Raw genomic sequence first — 22,235 nt, forward strand, 5'->3', positions numbered from 1 at the left:
AAAGTTATAGCTCGCAGAATAAAGCGATGCAAAAATAATTATTTTTTATGTAAAATAGTTTTCATTGCATAAAACCGACAAAACATAAAAAAACGACCTAAATGAGGTATCGCTGTAACCGTACTGACCCGAAAAATAAAACCGCTTTATCAATTTTACCGCACGCGGAACGGTGTAAACACACCCCCCCCAAAAGAAATTCATGAAACGCTGGTTTTTGTTCATTCTGCGTCCCAAAAATCGGAATAAAAAGCAATCAAAAAATGTCATGTGCCGGAAAATGGTACCAATAAAAGCGTAAACTCGTCCCGCAAAAAATAAGACCTCACATGACTCGGTGGGTCAAAATACGGAAAAATTATAGCTCTCAATATGTGGTGATGCAAAAACTATTTTTACAATAAAAAGCGTCTTTTAGCGTGCGACAGCTGGCAAACATAAAAACCGCCATAAATAGTAAATCAAACCCCCGTTATCACCCCCTTAGGCTGGTTTCACATTTGCGTTTTTTAGCGCTGGAAAAAAACGCATACCTGCGCATGCGTTTTTTCCCATATATTTAACATGGGTGCGCATACCTGCGCGCTGGTAAGCGCATGTATGCGATTTTCATGCGCTGCGTTTTTTTGGGGTGTGCGTTGGTATTTTCCAGACGCAGCATGTTGCATTTTTTGGCCCTGCAAAAAAGCGCATGCGCACATATGCGCACGTTTTGCGCTAAAAATGGCCATTATAGCCTATGGATGCGCATATGTGCGCACTGGCATGCTCATGTATGCGTTTTTTTGCATATGCGTTTTTTTTTTTTAACCATGGAATTTAGGGGTTTGGGTTAGAGTTAGGGTTAGTTAAGGGGGTTTAGGGTTAGGGTTAGGGTCAGGGTCAGGGTTAGGGTTGGGGTTTGGGTCAGGGTTAGGGTTAAGTATGGTTTGGTTAAGGGTTAGGGTCAGGGTTAGGGTCAGGATTAGGGTTAAGTATGGTTTTGTTAAGGGTTAGGGTCAGGGTTAGGGTCAGGGTTAGGGTTAGGGTTGGGGTCAGGGTTAGGGTTAGGGTCAGGGTTAGGGTTAAGTATGGTTTTGTTAAGGGTTAGGGTCAGGGTTAGGGTCAGGATTAGGGTTAAGTATGGTTTTGTTAGGGTCAGGGTTAGGGTTAGGGTCAGGGTTAGGGTTAGGGTCAGGGTTAGGGTTAGGGTCAGGGTTAGGGTTAAGTATGGTTTTGTTAAGGATTAGGGTCAGGGTTAGGGTCAGGATTAGGGTTAAGTATGGTTTTGTTAAGTGTTAGGGTTAGGGTTAGGGTCAGGGTTAGGGTTAGGGTCAGGGTTAGGGTTAAGTATGGTTCTGTTAAGGGTCAGGGTTAGGGTCAGGGTTAGGGTTAGGGTCAGGGTTAGGGTTAGGGTTAGTTAGGGTTTAGGGTTTGGGTTAGGGTTAAGTATGATTTGGTTAAGGGTTAGGGTCAGGGTTAGGGTTAGGGTCAGGGTTAGGGTTAGTAAAGTCATGGTTTGGGTAGTGTGAGGGGCCACCTAAAAATGTTGGAAAAAAACGCAAACGCGGTAAAAACGCACTAAAAACGCATACAAACGCATAAAAACGCTGCGTTTTTTTCATGCATGCTCATAAAAATGCTTGAAAAAAACGCAGCAGTTGTATGCTTATGTATGCGTTTTTTCAATGCGTTTTTTTGCGGGAAAAACGCGCTGCAAAAAAAAGCAAGTGTGAAACTAGCCTTAGTAAGGGAAAAATAATAAAATAAAAAAAATGTATTTATTTCCATTTTCCCATTAGGGTTAGGGTTAGGGCTAGGGTTAGGGCTGAGATTAGGGTTAGGGGTGTGTTGGGGTTCGGGTTGGAGTTAGAATTGGGGGTTTCCACTGTTTGGGCAAATCAGGGGCTCTCCAAATGCAACATGGCGTCTGATCTCAATTCCAGCCAATTCTGAGTTGAAAAAGTCAAATGGTGCTCCTTCCCTTCCAAGCTCTGCCATGCGCCCAAACAGTGTTTTACCCCCACAAGTAGGGTATCAACCTACTCAGGACAAATTGCGAAACAATTTTTGGGGTCCAATTTCTCCTGTTACCCTTAGGAAAATAAAAAATTGGGGGCAAAAATATCATTTTTGTGGAAAAAAATGATTCTTTTATTTTCACGTCCGAGCGTTATAAACTTCTGTGAAGCACTTGGGGGGCTCAAAGTGCTCATCACACATCTAGATAAGTTCCGTGGGGGGTCTAGTGTCCAAAATGGGGTCACTTGTGGGGAGTTTCAATAGTTTAGGTACATCAGGGGCTCTCCAAAAGCACATGACACCCGCAGACCATTGCATCAAAGTCTGCATTCCAAAACGTCACTACTTCCCTTCCGAGCCCCGACGTGTGTCCATACAGTAGTTTTCTCCCACATATGGGGTGTCAGCGTACTCATGACAAATTGGACAACAACTTTTGGGGTCCAATTTCTCCTGGTACCCTTGGGAAAATGAAAAAATTGGGGACTAATTTATCATGTTTGTGGAAAAAATACGATTTTTTTATTTTCATGCCCTGGCATTATAAACTTCTGTGAAGCCCTTGGGGGTTCAAAGTGCTCACCACACATCTAGATAAGTTCCTTAGGGGGTCTCGTTTCCAAAATGGGGTCATTTGTGGGGGTTTCCACTGTCTAGGTACATTAGGGGCTCTCCAAAGGCAACATGACACCCGCAGACCATTCCATCAAAGTCTGCATTCCAAAACGTCACTACTTCCCTTCCGAGCCCCGACGTGTGCCCATACAGTAGTTTTCTCACACATATGGGGTATCAGCATACTCAGGACAAATTGGACAACAACTTTTGGGGTCCAATTTCTCCTGGTACCCTTGGGAAAATAAAAAAAATGGTGACTAAAAGATCATGTTTGTGGAAAAAATACGAATTTTTTATTTTCACGCCCGGGCGTTATAAACTTCTGTGAAGCACGGGGGGGTTCAAAGTGCTCACCACACATCTAGATAAGTTCCTTGTGGGGTCTAGTTTCCAAAATGGTGTCATTTGTGGGGAGTTTCCACTGTTTAGGTACATCAGGGGTTTTCCAATCGCGACATGGTGTCCGATCTCAATTCCAGCCAAAAACGTCAAATGGCGCTGCTTCCCTTCCGAGCTCTGCCATGCGCCCAAATAGTGGTTTACCCCCACATGTGGGGTATCAGCGTACTCAGGACAAATTGAACAATAACTTTTAGGGTCCTGTTACCCTTGGAAAAATAAGAATTGAGGGTGAAAAGATCATTTTTGTGGAAAAAATATGATTTTTTAATTGTACCACTGTACGTTATAAACTTCTGTAAAGCCCTTGTGGGTTCAAAGTTCTCACCACATATCTAGATAAGTTCCTTGGGGGGTCTAGTTTCCAAAATGGGGTCACTTGTAGGAGGTTTCCACTGTTTAGGTACATCAGGGACTCTCCAAACGTGACATGGCGTCCGATCTGAATTCCAGCCAATTTTACATTGAAAAAGTCAAACGGCACTCCTTCTATTCTGAGCTCTGCCATGCGCCGAAACAGTCGTTCCCCCCCACATATCAGGTATCAGCGTACTCAGGACAAATTGCACAATAACTTTTGCAGCACAATTTCTCCTGTTACCCTTGGTAAAATAAAAAAAATTGAACCTGAAGTATTTTTTTTGTGGAAAAAAAGTTAGATGTTCATTTTTTTTTCTAAATATTCAAAAAAATTCCTATGATGCACCTAAAGGGTTAATAAACTTCTTGAATGTGGTTTTGAGCACCTTAAGGGGTGCAGTTTTTAGAATGGTGTCACTTTTGGGTATTTTTTATCATATAGACCCCTCAAAGTGGCTTCAAATGTGATGTGGTCCGTAAAAATAAAATGGTGTTGTAAAAATGAGAAATCGCTGGTCAACTTTTAACCCTTATAACTTCCTAACAAAAAAAAATTTTGGTTCCAAAATTGTGCTGATGTAAAGTAAACATGTGGGAAATGTTAGTTATCAAGTTTTTTGTGTGCCGTATCTCTGTGATTTAAGGGCATAAAAATTCAAAGTTGGAAAATTGCGAAATTTTCAAAATTTTTGCCAAATTTCCATTTTTCTCACAAGTAAACGCAAGTTATTTGAATGAAATTTTACCACTATCATGAAGTACAATATGTCATGAGAAAACAATGTCAGAATCACCGGGATCCATGGAAGCATTCCAGAGTTATGACCTCATAAATGTACAGTGGTCAGAATTGTAAAAATTGGCCCGGTCATGAACGTTCAAACCACCCTTGGGGGTGAAGGGGTTAAATGTGCCCTCTCATGCCAATCCAATTGAATCGCTTACGGCCTGTGGCTTCTGTGTTTTGCACTCCAAAGTTACGTGACAGATCATGATAGGCAGTGAGCACCATGTTTACATATCTCCCTGTGATCAAAATTGGATGGATATGAGTAACGGCGATGGGATAAACAGTACTGCGATACAGCAACACTTTCTTCACAAAGAAAGGTTTTTGCTGTCTCCACACACTAATTAATTGAGGGTCAGCATCGCCTCTGAGAATTGTGACGGAAGTTTTTCCCGTGAATAGTAATTCCTAGATTTCTGCAATCACTAGACTTTGTCAGTAATTGTATGCATCTCATTTCCTATTGCGGAGAGTCTGGACTTTCTTACTGAGACAGAAATATATATGAAGATTAAAAAATACCACCAAAAGTGTATACTGGTGTACGCTTCAAATACATTTCCTTTTTTCGACTTTTTAGATTGTTGTCTAATCCATACTGAGATCACGGAGATTTTAAATGTTTAAACTATGCTATATATACCTGCTATCCAGTGATAATGTACCCTTTCTCAACTTTGTACAATCTGGTCAAATCCATACTGGACCTGAGAACGTCTGAGTCTGCCTCCTGATCTATAGACATAGGTTTTTAATGTGTAAACTATGGTATACATACCTGTTATCCAGTGATACAGTAACCTTTGTCACCTTTGTCCAATCACGTCTAATCCATACTGGACCTGAGAACGTCTGAGCCTGCCTCCTGATCTATAGACATAGGTTTTTAATGTGTAAACTATGGTATACATACCTGTTATCCAGTGATACGGTACCCTTTCTCACCTTTGTCCAACTATGCTGCATATATACGTGTTATCCTGTGAAACTGTACCCTTTATCAACTTTCTAGAATCTTGTCGAATCCATACTGGGCCTGAGAACGGCTGCCGAGCTGTTAAGCAAGCTACAGCACCTGTGGTTTGGACACGTAATTTTTTGCATTTTTTCAGGAATGCCGGTTAGGCCTAATTCAGGAATTGCGGTTGACCTGCACTTACTGGGAAATCATCGTTCGCGGGGAATAATTGGAATCACAGATCCCCATCACTAATGGTGTTCAGCGGGTTATCTGCACCTGTAAGCGACAAAAGCTGGTCCTTTCAGTGTAGCACGCATGCAGCCCCGGACATGTAAGGCCATGATAGACCTGTTATTGCTCGATCTCGCGTGCCAGAGCCTCGCGTATCCCTCTAGTAAGCTTGACGCGTACCGCGGGGGGGCATGCCGGAGTCTCGTTCGTTAACGGAATAAAGCTGACAAATCGCTAGCACAACTACAAACGGGCATACCACACCACAAACAGAATCGACAAAACTTTCAATGTGTGCATCTTTTCTTGAGGTGGCATGGTTGTGGTTTCCCAGGTGGAGTCCAATTAAGCCGCAGGCTCCACTCCTGGTGGTGCCCTTTTGGACATTCCTTTAAGGTTCAGCTTTGCAATCATACTGCCCCCGGAAAGCAAACACTTTGCCTTCATGGATGCTGTTTGGAGGTTCGTGGGAATAACACCGCCCGATCGCCAGTTGGCATAATTTATTGGTGGGAAGTCCGACGGTATATGATCGTGTTCGATTTCTGACTTTTTTTTGGGGGGTTTGTATTTTACATTTTTATTCCAGCCTTTCTTGACTTCATAAGGGCATGACAAGCCTATATCTGTGTCTCCTCCACCTCCTCCTTTTACTCCTCCACCTCTTTTCTAAATGTAGTTGCCCTTTTCCATATGTTAATTTTTGTCTTCTGAGCATTTTTTCGGCTTTGGGACATCTTTCAAGGTGTTTTGTAATTGTTTTCTGTGTTTGTATGTGTTTGTATTTGCCTGCCATTGTTTTCAATGTGGTTCGACGAACATTCGACGAACTTGCCTCCTGTGCGACGAACCAAAACGCTAGCGTGGTGGCTCAACACTACTCCTGATATATAGACGTACATTGTTAATGTTTAAACTATGCTATATATACCTGCTATCTGATGATACTGTACACTTTGTCTACTTTTTATATTCTTGTCTAATCCATACTGAGCCTGTGAGCGTCTCTGTGTGACTGATGGCATATATATGGAGATTGACAATTATCCTTTGACTGAATAGAGCTGTACGCTTCTGATACAGTGCCTTATATCTGATGTTATTTTGTGTCTATTTTGTGCTAAATTTTGAAGTTTGGAGGAAGAGGCCGCGGACGTGGGCGTGGGGGGGGCAGCTGGTGCTGATGGTGGTGGTGCATCTGCTGGTAGTGGCAAAAGCACAATAGCAGCTAAGGCAGGAGGTGTTGAGCCTGCGTCATGGTCTGGCCCCGGAACACCTGGAAGGCTACCTTTTCTGGGAGTAGGTTAACCGCTTTTAAAGCCGGAGCATGAGGAACTGGTTTTGGCTTGCATTGCCGAAACAGACTCCAGCAAATATGTCCTCCTCTTCTGAAGTTTCAAAAAATGCAAACACTGAGTCGTCAAGTGCTGGCTCCTGGTCAGGAAGAACCCCTTTCCTTGTGTTCTGCACCCCCACTCAAAGTGAATGATGCAGCAGGCCACACTTCACATTAGTCCATGCCGCTCTTTCTATCATACCATGCCTGGGTTATCAAGTCAAATTGTGAATTCCCCAGTCCAAGATGAATCTGACATGGAGTGTGGGTGGCCAGCCAGGGCAGTGGGGTTAATCGGTACCGGGCCGGTGTCTCACAGGGAGGTGTCACGGTGGTGGTGACCCGTTCCATGGCCCTGGACGTCCATGCAAAGGGGTGAATTACGTTTATAGGTGAATGATACGTGACACCACCTGTGGTTTCTGATTAGATTGACCAGCGATGCAGTGTCGCTTCCCTGGGACAGATGTTGTGGTGCAGCTAAGATGTAGAAGCCCTGCACAGGTAGGGCTGTAGTTGCAGGGCAGATGAAAGAGTTGGTAGATGGTGTGCAGTGCAGGATGTAGCAGAGCCATGTGCCAGGCGAAGGAGAAAGATGACAGACACAGTCGTGTAGTTCCTTTACCTGTACTTGGTAAGTGCCGTCCAGGACCCAGAGTACAGATGGAGAAGGAGTTGGTCAACCTGGAAGCCAATTTGGAATTCTGTCTCTGCAGATAGGTAGTATGGCCTCCGTTCTAGCGCTTATCTGAGGTACTCGCAGTGCTGAGTTCAATGAAGTTCCCCCTGTTGACTCTCTTTTGGAACTTTCTCGTATGGCAGGCAGCCGTAGCCTTTTCCTTCTGGCTCCCACACGTTGCTGCTGGGGCTTCTGAGCCTTAGTTGTGTACAGAGCATTTACAACTGCTACTTCCTCCGGTTTCGGCTGCAGGAACATCAGTGTCCCTACAAACTCGGAGACCGGAATCCGGACCATGCGCTCCAGCTAGGAGTGAGCCTTAACTCTGCTCATCCTCCAGCTCCCCTTCTCACGTCCACACACTTCCCCTTCCCTTCACAGACTGCCCTAACTTATCTCCTCCCAACCACAGAGAGCAGCTCCTGAGCAGTCAGGTTCAGAGGTCTCCCTGCTGGTCTGGAGTGGGAAATGTGTTGTGTGTTGGTTTAACTGCTAGAGAGATCCTTCGTTGCTCCCAAGCATGACATCACACTCCCTAGGAGGAAGGTAATGCCACTGTGGCGACCATACTCCTGGGGGCGTCACAAGTGCACTGATGCCCAGCCACTGCTAGATGATTCTGCTGGTACATTGACCCAGACCACTACATTCTCCGCGCACTCTACACAGCCAGAATCTGACCCTGATGAAACTCAGGTTACCCTTCCCATATACTGTACCATCTTACACGGTGACAAAGAGGAAGGTGCAGATGAAAGTGCAGGTTCGGCCCACCCGCCGTCAGACACACCGCCGTACTATGAAGGGCCCTGTGTCAGTGCCGTCGTCAACGAGTGGGCCACCCCTGCTTGCTCAGGATCACAGCACTTGCAAGTTGAAATACTTACCTCTCCCTGCTCCACTGCCATGCCTCCTTCCGCGTTTCCTGACAGTGATATTCTGATCAGAGAGCGCAATGACATCACGTCTGTACGCCCAGACTAGTACAGGGATTCCCTAGCGAGGAGACTTATTTGAGGAGACTTATTTAATTGTTTTCAATGTTGGGACAGCAATTTTTGGGGAGCACTATACTCTGGAGATAGATATATGGGGCCCACCATACACTGGAGCATTCCAAAGGTGGACATTAGACACTGAGCAGCATTTACAGGGCCCATTATACACTAGAGCATTAGAAATGGGGCCCATTATATATAGAGCATTATTTGGGCCCATCAGACAGTGCAGCTTCATCCATGGGGACCAACATATACTGCAGCATTATGTGGAGCTCATTATATACTGTTTCAAACATTATATGGGACCAATGATTCTGTATGGAGAAATATATGGGCCTCATTACTCTGTATAGTGCACTATGCGGTGGCCATAATACTGTATGGAGTAATATACTGTCCGTTTTTGGAGCTATTGGAGAATTTAAAATGGATATCAGTCATGAGATGTAAAAAGTGAACTATTGTACTATGCACTATGTACTATGTACATTGTACTATGCCGCTATTTCTCTGCCGTATCGGAGCATCATGAGTTGTGCTATGTGTTAAAGGGGCACTCTTTGGCCCAGGGCACATGAAAACCTGGAGCCAGCCCTACCCCCCCACAAATTTAGCCAAATAACCCCCATTTTTCAGTGCATAACTAGTATTATGAAGTAAGTTAAGTTTGAAATGCTTCAGTAATAAGAATTGATGTTTTTGGCATTCAAAGGGGCACTGTAGGTGTGTTTCCTGTCCTCCACTCCCTGCCGACTTTGCCTCCCCATTGACTTGCATTGGGTTTCGTGTTTCAGTCGACCTTCGACTTTTCACGATAATCGGACGATTTCGTTCGACCCGACTTTTGCGAAACCCGACTCGACCCAAAAAAAGGCAAAGTCGCTCATCTCTAATAGCAACTACTGTCAGTTCATCAGTTGGGCCATGGGTAAGTTCAGATTCAGCCCAATACCTCTTGTAAAGAATGTACGGCATAGTGGTCACCACCATAGTGGTCCAGCAAAGCGTTCATGGGGATGCCGTCAATCACTACAGGAAGGATCGGTCTCCCTCCCACATACTTGGCTCGCCAGTTCATTGGGCCTGGGGATCCTATTCCTGGGGGTTGGCCCTCTGCCCCAGGGGTTGCTCGTTTAAAGGACAAAATCTTGCAAGATGACCTGCCTTGTAGCAGCGACGACAGATGGGACATCCGTCCTGGTCATAGCGATCGTTGTTCCTTCCTCGAAGTGGCGGGGTTCTCCTCCTCTGGAGCCACGGGACATCCTCTGGACTGGAAGCAAGCTGGATCTTTTCTTTGGAGGACACTTGCAGGGACTGCACGGTTTTCGTAAGTGCAGCCATCCCTTTGGTCAATGCCTGGACCTGAAGACGCAGCTCCTCAGTTGGATCTTTATCCAGAGTCTGTGCATCAGCCTCCACAGGGATGGAAGGAAAAAATGTTGCTTCCTGATGGTAGGTGATCGCTGGGCGCCTAGGGGGCGCTGGACGGCTGTCAGTGGATTACTGCAGTACCCGAATAGCCCTGTCCTTAAAATCAGCAAAGTCCAGATCAGGGTTTTGCAGGGTTATGATACGCAACTGTCCTCTGTGGGTACTGGATAGGAGTCCTTCAATGAACTGCTCCTTTAACAGTTTATCTTCCTCCTTCACACTGTCAGGATCAACTTGCTTAACTGCTCGCAGCGCCTCCTGCAGGTTGAGAGCATAGTCCCTGATACTGTCCTGTGCCTTCTGTTTCCAGCCAAAGAACCTCATCTTGATTTCATCTGCAGTGCGGGTGTCAAAGGTGCTTCTCAGCTTGGTCAGGATCTTTGCAACAGTCTCTTTATCAGTGTCCTGCCAGGCTTTCACCTCTCTCTGCGCTGCACCCATTAGCTGTCCAATCAGGATATTCACTTTCTGGCTTTCAGATAGAGGGTATACTTTAAACAAACTGCACAGTCTCTCTTTAAATTCACTCAGGGTATGTGACTCACCCGAGTACTGCGGTAGCCAGGCAGCTCCCGGTATGTAGGGCATAGACAGCGGCATTATGGAGACCGCTGCAGCGGGCACTCCTCCTATCGGTGCAATGGGGTTTTGGAAATGGCGCCTGCCGCTGCAGTGCCATCTGGCACTACATCCTCTTCCCCCCTAGTTAACGTTAGCCAGGGCCGGGGGTTATGTGAGCTCACCAGCAGCCGCTTCACTGGCCCGATGCTCCGGGCTGTAGGCCTCCGCTCCTCCTTCTCTTGCGCTCTGTCCTCTCTTCCCGCGCGGCACTTCCCTTCTTTGCGCTCTGCAGCAGGCTGCGCCCACGAAGGTCTGCCCCTTCTTCCCGCACGCGCCAAGCAGTGCGGTAATGGCGGCTATTGGCGCCAATTTTACAAACACAGTCTATGGCACACAGGACCCGGGGGGGTACCGGGCTCAGTAATCCTGTTCGTGACGCCAAATTGGGTCGCCCTCCCAGGGCTGTGGGGTACTCGGTACCAGGCCGGTGTCAGTGGAATGTATCACAGCAGCAGTGACCTGGTCCGTGGCCCTGGGCGCCCAAGTAACGGGGGAATGTAGTTAATAGAATGGAATAGTTTGTGACGCCACCTGTGGTGCTCGGCAAGGGAGGTGTTAAGCCGACGCTGCATGCAGATCCGCTGGGACAGATGGTAGGGTGCAGCAAGGATGTAAAAGCTCCCCACAGGTGAAGCTATAGTCCCAGGGCAGTGTAGAGGTGGTTGGCACGGGGATGTAGCAGTGCCGTAAGGGTAGGAAGCAGACAAGACACAGCGGGGTGCAGTTTCTGTACCTTTACTTGATAACTGCAGTCCAGGGTCCTGATTACAGATGGTAACGGAGCAGGCTAGCCTGGAAGCAGCTCAGGGATTCTCTCTCAGCAGACGGGCTGTGCAGTCTCCTTTCTAGCGCTTGTTTGAATGAAGTACTCCTAGTATTGTGTTACACTGAAGTTCCTTCTGTCAGATGTTCTCAAGAACCTTACTTGCACGGCAGACAGCTGTAGCCTATCTCGGGGGCTCCTTTCTCCTGATTCCCGGCTCTCTATCCAAGCTGCTGTTGTGCCCTCAAGTCTTAGATGGGAGTAGGGCATTTACAGCCTCCTACTACTCTGGTATCTGTTGTAGGACCGTTAGTATCTGTACAACCGTGGAGACCAGGCTCCAGTTCATGCGCTCACTGTGAGGGAGCTCTCCTTTCCCAGCTCGACCTCCAGCTTCTCTCCACACGTCTGCACACTTCACCCTCTGCAGACTAACTGACCACTCCTTCCTCTTGGCCCTCAGAGAGCACTCCTCTCCTTAATCCCGGTTCAGAGTTCCCCCTGCTGGCCTGGAGTAGAACTGTGTTGCATGCATTGATTGACTGCGAGAGAGACCCATCATTGCCTCCAAGCCTGGCATTACCCTCCCCTGGAGGACGGCAAAGCCACTGTGGCGACCACACTCCTGGGGGCGCCACATTAGCGCCTAATAAAGCCTGCACCACAGTAGAGGGTCTGCATAGCTCCACACTGAGGGGATGCACAGGCCATGTGCACTGGGCTCTGCTATCTGCATAAGCCTTTACACTTATCTATAAATGTTAGCACTGAATGTAGGTTTTATTCATTTATGACCCACCAGTCATTTTGAAGTATGCAGTTAAGACAAATGCAATTATCACAAGGTAACAACGTCCCGGGTTTCGGCACCAGAACAACGTTTGGTTATCAGAACACACGATAGTCAGTTTCAGTGTTTCCCTCAACTTAAATGGTATCCTCCAAAACCAAGCCATCAGGTGGAATCTGATCATCAGAACGGAAAACATAGAATAATACAGATGAAAACCAATACAAAGAGATGTCACTTTGGCCATTGATTACCATCTGTTAGATTCTAATCTGCACAGCTACATAGTTGGGTTTCACTACAATCACAGCTAACGTGATGAAATCCTGGGTTGCCACTGAAACGTTTCCATTAATGATTGCGGTCAAGTTGGTGTGATGACATTTGCTGTAGAATTTACTGTGTGACCTGTGGTTTATATTCCTAGATCGTGCTAAGGTGGTCCGTGGTCTTCCTGATCTGGCAACAATAATGGTGGACAAGGTATTTCTTACTAAAGTTATAAAATTAGAGAGCATTGTTTCCTTGATGAGTATTTCCTTGCTGCCAATAATGTGATCTATAATATGACAGACTCCATATCATTATTGCATACAGTGTACATCCCATATATCTTGCTGTTTTCAATCTCTCTAGTAATAGTTTTATATAATAACAGGTCATACATTTTGCAATAGGGGCAAAAAAATATATGTAGTTTAAAGGGAGTCTGCATAGCGGTAGTATGATTTTAGTGGATTAGTAGGCATAAAAAAAATATTTTGCATACAAATATGTAATCTCTGATGTCCCTTTGGCATGGACAAGGGCTTAACTCATCATTATGCCCCTTCAATTTATATATTGAGCACAACTACCTGAACTCTGCAGCTGCACTCATATAATGTTATTGACGGCTCTAATCGCTGGTTCCTGCCGGCAGTACAGTACCGACAGGAGCAAGCAATGACACTTTGTGACCATGGCTGTGTAATAACGTGCAGGAGAGGTATATGTCACCACAGAGCAGGCAGACCAACAGTAAAAGGGGAGGTTTATTTACAGGGAATTATACTGGTAAACAGACAGTATAGAGGTGAATATGATAGGAACAGGTTATATCAATAACAGAGAGGCATATACAGTATGCAAACAGTATAAAAGTTATTCTCCTATAAGACAAACTTATCAGTCCTCAGGGATCTTGATTGCAGGGATTACTCTTGTCCAACATTGGCACCGAGGCACCAGCGGTGCTTGCTGTCCTCTGCCTCCGGGGCCCTTAATGTAGTCCAGCTGGGGTATAAGGGGTTAACGTAGGAGCCAAAGGGGTCTGAGGCTGACAATATTCCCCTTTGCTCCAAGTCCTTCTCTCTGCTTTGGCAGCGGTGTTCTCCCACCGAGGTCAGGGGCTCTGCCTTTACACACCAGTCACCGCAACCCTGTACGTAACACAGTCACTCTGTACAGGTCACTGTCCCATTACTGAACGCCCCTTGGTCACAGGGGAGTGTTTCAGCAGTTAACCCGGTCTCTCTGCGGGGAAACGTCTGGTCGCGGTACACCGTCTCTGTGAGGCGACGTCTTATCAAGGAGGGGAGTCAGCACCCTTCCTGACAGTGCAGTACCAGGCTTCACGTACTCACTGACCACCGCCTGTGCCCGCGGCCTCTCTGACTCCAGCGGCTGTACCCATGTACTCTCCCCTCCTGCGTCAGTGTCCTCTCCTCTCAGGTCTCTGCGCTGCTCTGAGGAAAGCGCCCGCAGTTTTCCTGCTCCCAGTCCTCCCTTCTTCCTGTTCCTGGCTTCAGTGCAGTCTCCTAAAGTGCCCCCTGGGGAACCTAACGCCCTACTCAATGGTTCCGAGCAAGGAGCTGGGAAGGCAACCACCCCCTCGGCTCCTTCGGTGCTTCACCCCCTTACAGCTGCAATGTCTGTGCGTAGGTGCAGAACTGCTGTTTGAGTTCGGTCATGTCAATCAATGACTTTCCACCTCCGAATGGACAATACAGTGAGACTCACATAGTGTCATTGCTGTCTCACATCACTGGCTCTTCTCTGTGGTTGCTGCTTGGTACTATACTGCAGACAAGAGCCCGAATTGAGAGCTGGCAATAAGACTATGTGAGCACAGTTAGAGGGTTAGTGCTCGTGCTAGCGCTGTCAATCAAGATATGACCATACTTAATATGCAGATTGAGGCGGGTAACAATCTACTCAGATCTTGGCTACACCAAGGGTGCACTGAAGATCCCTTATTTGCATATGAAACAAAGTGTTTTAAAACCATTTAAACCACTAAAAAGGCTATACTACATGTTTGATTTTGATAGAGGCTAATACACCTGTATTATAGGCTATGATATACCTTTATAGCATTTTGGAGCTGACTGAGTCCCTTTATGACAAATGTTATTTTGTGCTTACCATGCAACTAACTTGTGAAACTTTTCCTCTCTTTTCTAGACCCTGTGTTTAACATGTCACATATCTGGAGATCCTGCTCCTGAGGTCTCTTGGGTAAAGAATGAGAAGACTGTGGTCTTTAAAGACCGCTACAAGCTGGACATTAAGGGAACAATTGTAACTTTGACTATAGAGAAGATCTGTGCTGAAGATTCTGGGCGCTACAGCATTACTGTTAAAAATAAATATGGTTCTGAGGTTGGCCAAGTGACTGTGAGTGTTTTTAAACATGGTGAAGAACCAGAAGAGCTAAAGAAGACATGTGACACTTCTCCAAAACCCTAGAAGTTAATCCCATGTTACAAATTGAAAATGTTAAGTCTCAATAAACAAACGATATCATGTTTGTCTATACCTGGTATGTACTTATTTTGGCATGAGGAACCCTTTAAGCGTATGTTTTAGCACTACAAATATTACGTTCATTATATCAAACAAAATATTAAAAAAGGTACTCTTATGAATGAGCATTACTTGTAATTGTGCTGTCTAAACAGGCAGATTACCCAGTGAAAAAGCAAAACACTCATTCGTCAGGTGTAATGATCTTTTCCAACACACAAAAGATCACCATTCTCGGCTATGTACTCTTCTTTGTTCATCTATTACTGATCGTTCAGTGCGCATCTGAAGTCTGGTCAGTCTGTGTAAACAGGCTTTTAACTAACCACCGACCTTTGCTGACCTTGTAGGCCATGAATAAGGCATAACCTGCTAAAACATGTAGTTCATGACATGAGCTCATGTTTTATACCATATTTTAACAATAATGCAATAAACATTGCATATTATGGAATCTGCATTGATAGACTATTTCTACGTTTGATATTGAAGAGTTTCTTTTCTGTTGCAATAAAGTATAATCTGAAGGAACCTGCATCTAAGAGCCCTTTTTGTAAATTGTCTAGATGGCAAGTCCATGCTGTCACACAGTGCCTTGGGTGGGCCAAGGCACTGACATCTGCTGGCATACAGGGTCGGCGATAGGAGCAAGCAGACTAGGAAGGGGCCCCCAGCCAGTGGTGTGTCGCTAATAGCGGCACACCACACAGCCGCTTTGGCACCTATGAGTCAGAGTGGGCCCACCTGGCGCCAGCGGAGCAGCAACGGCGGAACAACAGCAGGTGACAGGAGACAGAAGCCAGCTGATTGGCTAAAGCCTGAGCTCGCTGCTAAAGAGAAATGAATATTCACTGCTCCCCACGCCCATAGTTCCTCCCACCTCTATGCACTGAAGCCAAGGGTGACCGGGGTGGGTAGTGGTGGCCAAGATATTTAAAGAGACAATTCCCATAATGAGTCTACTGAGCACACAGTCAGTGAATCCACCCCCCCCCCACGGCTCTTGTACATGTGATATGAGCAGGGCTGTAGTCCCAGGGCAGTGTAGGTGAAGTGACACGTAGATGGTGTAGTGTCAGGTGCAGAGGATGCAACAATGCTGGGCAGGTTGGCGCAGGAATAAGTAGAGGACACCAGGGCATGTAGTTCCAAAGCTTTACTCACAGTCTGTTGTACAAACAGGTGCCTGCCTCCGTGCCGTGTCCTCCGGGTCAGGGACTCAGTCAACCTCCAGGCCAGATGGAACACTCCTTTCCAACACTCCGCCAACATGTGTCTTTCTGCACGTCTCCTCTTATAGCGCCTTTAAGTGAAGTTCTCCTAGTACTGAGTTACACTGGAGTTCCTCCTGTCCGATGTTCTTATGAACTCTACTTGTACGGCAGGCATCTGTAGCCTGCTTCGGGGACTCCTTGCTACTAAGTCCCGGCTCACTATCCAGTTGCTGTTGTGCCCACAAGTCTTGTGTGGGAATAAAGTGGTCACTACTTCTATTCCTCCGGTGTCTGCTGCAGGACCATTAGTGTTACGCCCACAGGGCGTGAAGATGTATAGTGGACCCACTAGACCACTGATGGTGCAGTGGTAGCTGTATACCAGATACACAAGAGACAGGAGAAGAGCTTCAAATAAACTAAAGATGTTTATTAAATAAAGCAAACAAAGGTGCCTGAGGGAAGAACCCTCTGGACCGCTACACTTGTAAGGAGAGCTTTAAACTAGAACAACATGGGAAGGGAAGCAAAAGACCAGAAAAAGCCATACACCTGACAAATGCTATTGAGAACTCTGCTATTAGAAGTGGAAAGGAAGAACAAAGACGAAAGAATCTAATTAATAAAAATATTGGAGAAAGAGAAACCAATCACAAACTAAAGTGCTTCTATACTAATGCACAAAGCATGGGCAACAAACAAGGAGAATTGGAACTACTAACACAGGAAAAGAAATATGATGTCATTGGAATCACTGAAACTTGGTGGGACAATACACATGATTGGAATACAAGACTAGAAGGATACAACTTATTTGCAAGAAACAGACTTGATAAACGAGGAGGGGGTGTCGCATTGTATGTTAGAAACGCGTATATCTGCACAGAGATTGAAGCTTCAGAGACTGGGAGTTCTGTGGAAACTGTTTGGGTAAGAATACAAGGACAGAACAATGGAAAGGACACCATTGTAGGCATTTACTACAGGCCGCCTGTGCAAGCTGAAGATATGGATGAACTCTTTATGCATCAAATGGCCAAGTTCTCCAAAAAATATGACATAGTTGTCATGGGAGATTTCAACTATCCAGACATTTGTTGGGAATCTCTCTCAGGCAAAACTAACAGGTCAAGGAAATTCTTATCCTCTGTTGCTGACAACTTTATCTTCCAAAAGGTAAGGGAGAAAACAAGGGGAACTGCTACCTTGGATCTAATCCTTATAAACAGGGAGGAAATGGTTGAGGAGGTAAAAGTGGCTGGGACCCTAGGAGGTAGCGACCATGCTATTTTAGAATTTTGGATAACTAGAGGCGGAAGACCTGTGAAGACTCAGACGTCAAGGTTAGATTTCAGAAAGGCAGATTTTAAGGGATTCAGAAAGAGAATTGGAGGGATCCAATGGCTGGATATCCTTAAAGACAAAAATGTCCAGGAAGGATGGGAAATCTTGAAAAATGAAATTCTCAAAGCACAGTTGTTAACAATTCCGAAAAGAGGGAAGAATAGGAAGCATTTAAGGAAACCAGGATGGATGAACACAGAACTTAAGCACATGCTAAAAAGGAAGAAAAAAATGTTTATAAAATGGAAAGAGGGAGGCATATCTAAAGAAGAATATAATGCTGTCTGCAGAACCTGCAGGGCACAAATCAGATTATCTAAAGCTGAAAATGAATTGAGGCTTGCAAGAGATGTCAAAAGCAATAATAAAGGATTTTGGGGATATGTCAAAAGTAAAAGAAAAGTCAAAGATGCTATAGGATTTTTACAGGATGAAAATGATGAAATGGTAAGACAGGATGTTGAGAAGGCTGAACTTTTAAATTCCTATTTTGCATCTGTTTTCTCTCAGAAAGGAAATGTAACATCAACTGTTATTCACTGTCCTATTAAGGGAATAGAAGAATCCAGGATATCTATAAACAGAAAGATAGTGAGGAAACACTTAGCTAACCTAAATGAATTCAAGTCTCCAGGTCCAGATGAATTACACCCCAGAGTACTGAAGGAGATAGCAGAAGAAATTTTTGAACCCCTCTCCATAATCTTTGAAAATTCTTGGAGAACAGGAGAAGTGCCAGAAGACTGGAGAAGAGCAAATGTTGTTCCTATCTTCAAAAAGGGGAAGAAGGTGGACCCAGGCAACTATAGGCCGGTGAGTCTGACTTCTATACCAGGAAAGATCTTTGAACAAATTATTAAACAACATGTATGTCAATACCTGGATAAGAATGAAGTGATTAAACAGAGTCAACATGGGTTTGTAACTAATAAGTCATGTCAGACTAACTTAATTTCCTTCTATGACGGTATCACTGATTGGGTGGATCAAGGAAATGCTGTAGATATAGTATATCTTGACTTCAGCAAAGCATTTGACAAAGTCTCTCATACAATCCTTATTGAAAAAATGACTAAGTATGGAATGGACAAGGCAACTGTTAGGTGGATTCATAACTGGCTTAGTGATCGGACCCAAAGAGGGGTCGTAAATGGCTGCACATCCAGTTGGAAGAATGTCTCAAGTGGGGTACCACAGGGCTCTGTCCTGGGCCCTGTATTGTTCAACATCTTTATCAACGATTTAGATGAAGGAATTGAGGGTAAACTGATTAAATTTGCTGATGACACAAAGCTAGGAGGGATAGCTAATACTAGAGAAGAGAGAGAGAGGATTCAAAAAGATTTAAATAAACTGGAGAAGTGGGCAGCAACTAACAGAATGGTTTTTAACAGGGAGAAATGCAAAGTACTACATCTGGGCAATAAAAATGAAAAAAGCATATACAGAATGGGAGGAATAGGGCTAAGCAACAGCACATGTGAAAAAGACTTGGGTATACTAATAGATCACAGACTGAATATGAGTCAACAGTGTGATGCAGCAGCAAAAAAGGCAAATGCAATTCTAGGATGTATTAACAGAAGCATACAGTCTAGATCACGTGAAGTCATTATTTCCCTCTACTCCTCTTTGGTCAGACCTCATCTGGAATATTGTGTCCAGTTTTGGGCACCACATTTTAAAAAAGACATCAACAAACTGGAGCAAGTTCAGAAAAGAGCGACCAGAATGGTGACCGGTCTGCAAACCCTGTCTTATGAGGAAAGGTTGCAGGATTTGGGAATGTTTAGTTTGCAAAAGAGAAGACTGAGAGGAGACTTAATAGCTGTCTACAAATATCTAAAGGGCTGTCACATTGTAGAAGGATCAACTTTATTCTCATTTGCACAAGGAAAGACTAGAAGCAATGGGATGAAACTGAATGGGAGGAGACACAGATTAGATATTAGAAAAAACTTTTTGACAGTTAGAGTGATCAATGAGTGGAACAGGCTGCCACGAGAAGTGGTGAGTTCTCCTTCAATGGAAGTCTTCAAACAGAGGCTGGACAGACATCTGACTGGGATGATTTAGCGAATCCTGCCTTGAGCAGGGGGTTGGACCAGATGGCCCAGGAGGTCCCTTCCAACTATACGATTCTATGATTCTATGATTCTATGACACAGAACCACGTAGTGGAGCACCGGGCAAGGTGTACCCCTATACAGGGGCTCCCCCGTCGCAACACCAGATAACCTTAATGCCGCGATGCCCGGACCAGAGGGACGACCCATACAGACCGTATAGAGGAGGTGGTGAGAGTCCTGGAAGGTCTGAGTAAACACAGAAAGGCTGATCTAGCCTGCGATGGTCACTGGATGATTCCAAGAGGAGAGCCTTGGTCAGTCTGGAGTAGGAACCGGAGTGTCCAGAGGGATCCAGGAGCGGGAACTGCCAGCGGAGGATTCTGAGGAGACAGAGATATTAGAATATTGCAATAGCCTTTAGAACGCAGAGCAAAGCAGAGTGTGGCCTGAGTGGGAGGCAGCGATCCCACAGAATGAACACATTGTTCAGGCAACTCCCTCTTGAGGGAGGATGCCTTTTATGCACAGAGCATCACAGCACAGCCCTAATAGACAACAGGTGCCCTGCTGTTTTAAGTATGTGCTGGAAGCGGGGCGCGCCTTCTAAGAGCATAACCAGGAGACCTGCCAAGAGGATGCAGGTTCATAGCAGAGAAAGGATCCGCTGATTGTCTGGAGCCACGTACAGGGTGGAAAGTAGCAGTGGAGCTGCGAGATAGGCGCCGGTCTTCCTGCGCAGCAGAGACCATGCCTGCGGCTGTGGGCTTGACAATTAGTATCCATACAACCTCGGGGACCGGGCCCTGGCCTTGCGCTTAGAACTTCTAGGAAGGGTTCTCTTCCAACCCACGTCCTCTGTTCCCTTTTTCTCCTCACGTTCCGTACTAATCTTTCCTTCTATGGAGAATCAGGCTTTCAGGCCACGTTGCTCTCTCTCTTCCTCTCCCGTGCCAGCAGACCCAGGTCACTGGGATCTGCTGCAGCACTTCCATCCATCTATCCCTCTCTCCGGGGATCTTCTCTCCAGCTCTCTAACCAACTGACTGCTCATCCTACATTCTTCCCGCTCCTTGTAATGTAAACTAACTCCACCCACCTCCCAGCACGTTTTGTGTTCCAAGCAGGGAGCCACCAATGGGTGCTTTGCTATACTCCAAGCAGGGAGCCGCCGAAGGTGCTTTGCTACACTACTTTGTGGTGTGGGGTGTAGGTGTTGGAGTGTGGTCAGGAGTCTCCACCTTACCTGGATGGTGGGATACCACACCTCAGGAGGAGGTGCAGTACCTCTGTGGCGACTGAGCCTCAGGGGCGCCACATATCCCCCCCGTTAAACACAGCCCGTCCGCGGGCTGCAAGGCAAACACAGTTGACAATACAGGAACATACAAAAAATTTTATATTGCATAATAAACAGGTCTTATACTAAACTTCCCAATGTGGGAGGCACTGTTTCTTGAACGTTGCAAACAAGTTAACTGTCTATCTATATTTAAAGTTATGCTACCTAATTTTAATGTGCTCTGGAGCAAATTCACTATCAGCTTGGGTAACACATTTTCTATCATCAAATTTCTTTTCTTCGGTATCTATCACATTTTCTACTTTCTTACGGAGTGACAACCGTCAACACCTGGTTCGTCACCTGCATACTTTTACTCAATTTTTCACATCTTTATTAAAACATTCTCTATATTTCTTGCTCAATTAGACCTTATAAAATCAGTCATTAATACTGTCACTACACATTATCACTTTCTAGTTTCTTGTTCAAAAATACTAAGCATTATTCATAAGTGCAAAGAATAGACATTGGTCCGGCCATCATGTCTGGAAATGTCCTTATAACGAGGTAGTCCTTGTTCCAAGGGAAAGTTTCCTATGTAAATCCAAGAGAGCACCTAAAGAGGTGCAAACTATTTACAAGTACAGTTCTGGATCACTCAGCGTCCATGATCTCCACAGTTCAATTAAGAAAAACGCTGCCAATAAAAACTGGGCAACAACAGGATCAGCAAATAAACATCATAATCAGAAATAGAAAAACTGGAACTTGCTAATACCCTCCTGGGCAACAAAAGTTAGTTTAGATCAACATCATGGCTGGTTATCCCCTCCTGGATTTCTGGAAACGGATTGCTTGGGCTGCTTCCAGGGGAGATGCTCTGGGTATCCAGATGGGTTGAGGAATTGCCGATTCTCATCTGGCATGGCTGCTGCCTGAGGTATAGCAAGGGTGGCGATGTCAACGGTTGCTGGTGGTGTCTCTGCTACCAGGAGTTCAGTAAGAGTTGTAGCTGGTACTAATGAATACTGTTCCTCCCTTGCAGTTGGTACTGCTGCTCTGGTGCGTGGCCTGACATCTAGGGATGCCGTGGCCTGTTGGTGTTGGTAGGCAGCTACACGGGGGCTTTGTGGCCAAGGGATTTCGATATCTCCAAGCGGTGTGGACTCCTCCAAGCCCTGAAGGTGTCGAATCGTGTGCGCTTGCTACAGCCAGACCCTTCTCAGTAGGGACCTCTTCCACCTCCCCATTTCCGACAGTCTGCTGCCCCCGGATGGCTCGTCCAACACCCCCATTTCAAGCTGCAGCAGGCCAGCCTCTGACAAGGTAAATTCGGGGGGTAACCCGTTAGGAGGGCCCGGATCTATACCTGGTGTCTCCCGGTGGCGCAATCCTATTCCCGGTATAGGTACGGTGCGGGCCCGAGCGGCAGCGGTGGTGGTTGTAGTTGTCCGGTCCACGGGAATGTCTGGTGGGACCAGCGCAGCCACGTCAGGTCCAGACGGGAGCTCCCCTTCCTCCGCTTCAGCTCCCAAAACTTCACACAGCGGCGGTG

At 45.8% G+C, this 22,235-nt stretch overlaps 1 protein-coding gene across 1 annotated transcript in view; it reads left to right on the forward strand.

The window, feature by feature from the left end:
• Nucleotides 1–14,771, forward strand: part of MYOM3 (myomesin 3) — a 310,945-nt gene extending 296,174 nt beyond the window's left edge. Inside the window, exons 35-36 of the mRNA XM_073572698.1 lie at nt 12,412–12,467; nt 14,430–14,771. Of these exons, the coding sequence (XP_073428799.1) occupies nt 12,412–12,467; nt 14,430–14,714 (341 nt within the window). The 3' untranslated portion in view covers nt 14,715–14,771. The remainder of the gene's footprint in view (nt 1–12,411; nt 12,468–14,429) is intronic.
• Nucleotides 14,772–22,235: the final 7,464 nt, after the last annotated feature.

This window comes from Dendrobates tinctorius, unplaced genomic scaffold, assembly GCF_039654945.1.
Source record: "Dendrobates tinctorius isolate UK_male_01 unplaced genomic scaffold, ASM3965494v1 ptg000007l, whole genome shotgun sequence".
NCBI lineage: Eukaryota > Metazoa > Chordata > Amphibia > Anura > Dendrobatidae > Dendrobates > Dendrobates tinctorius.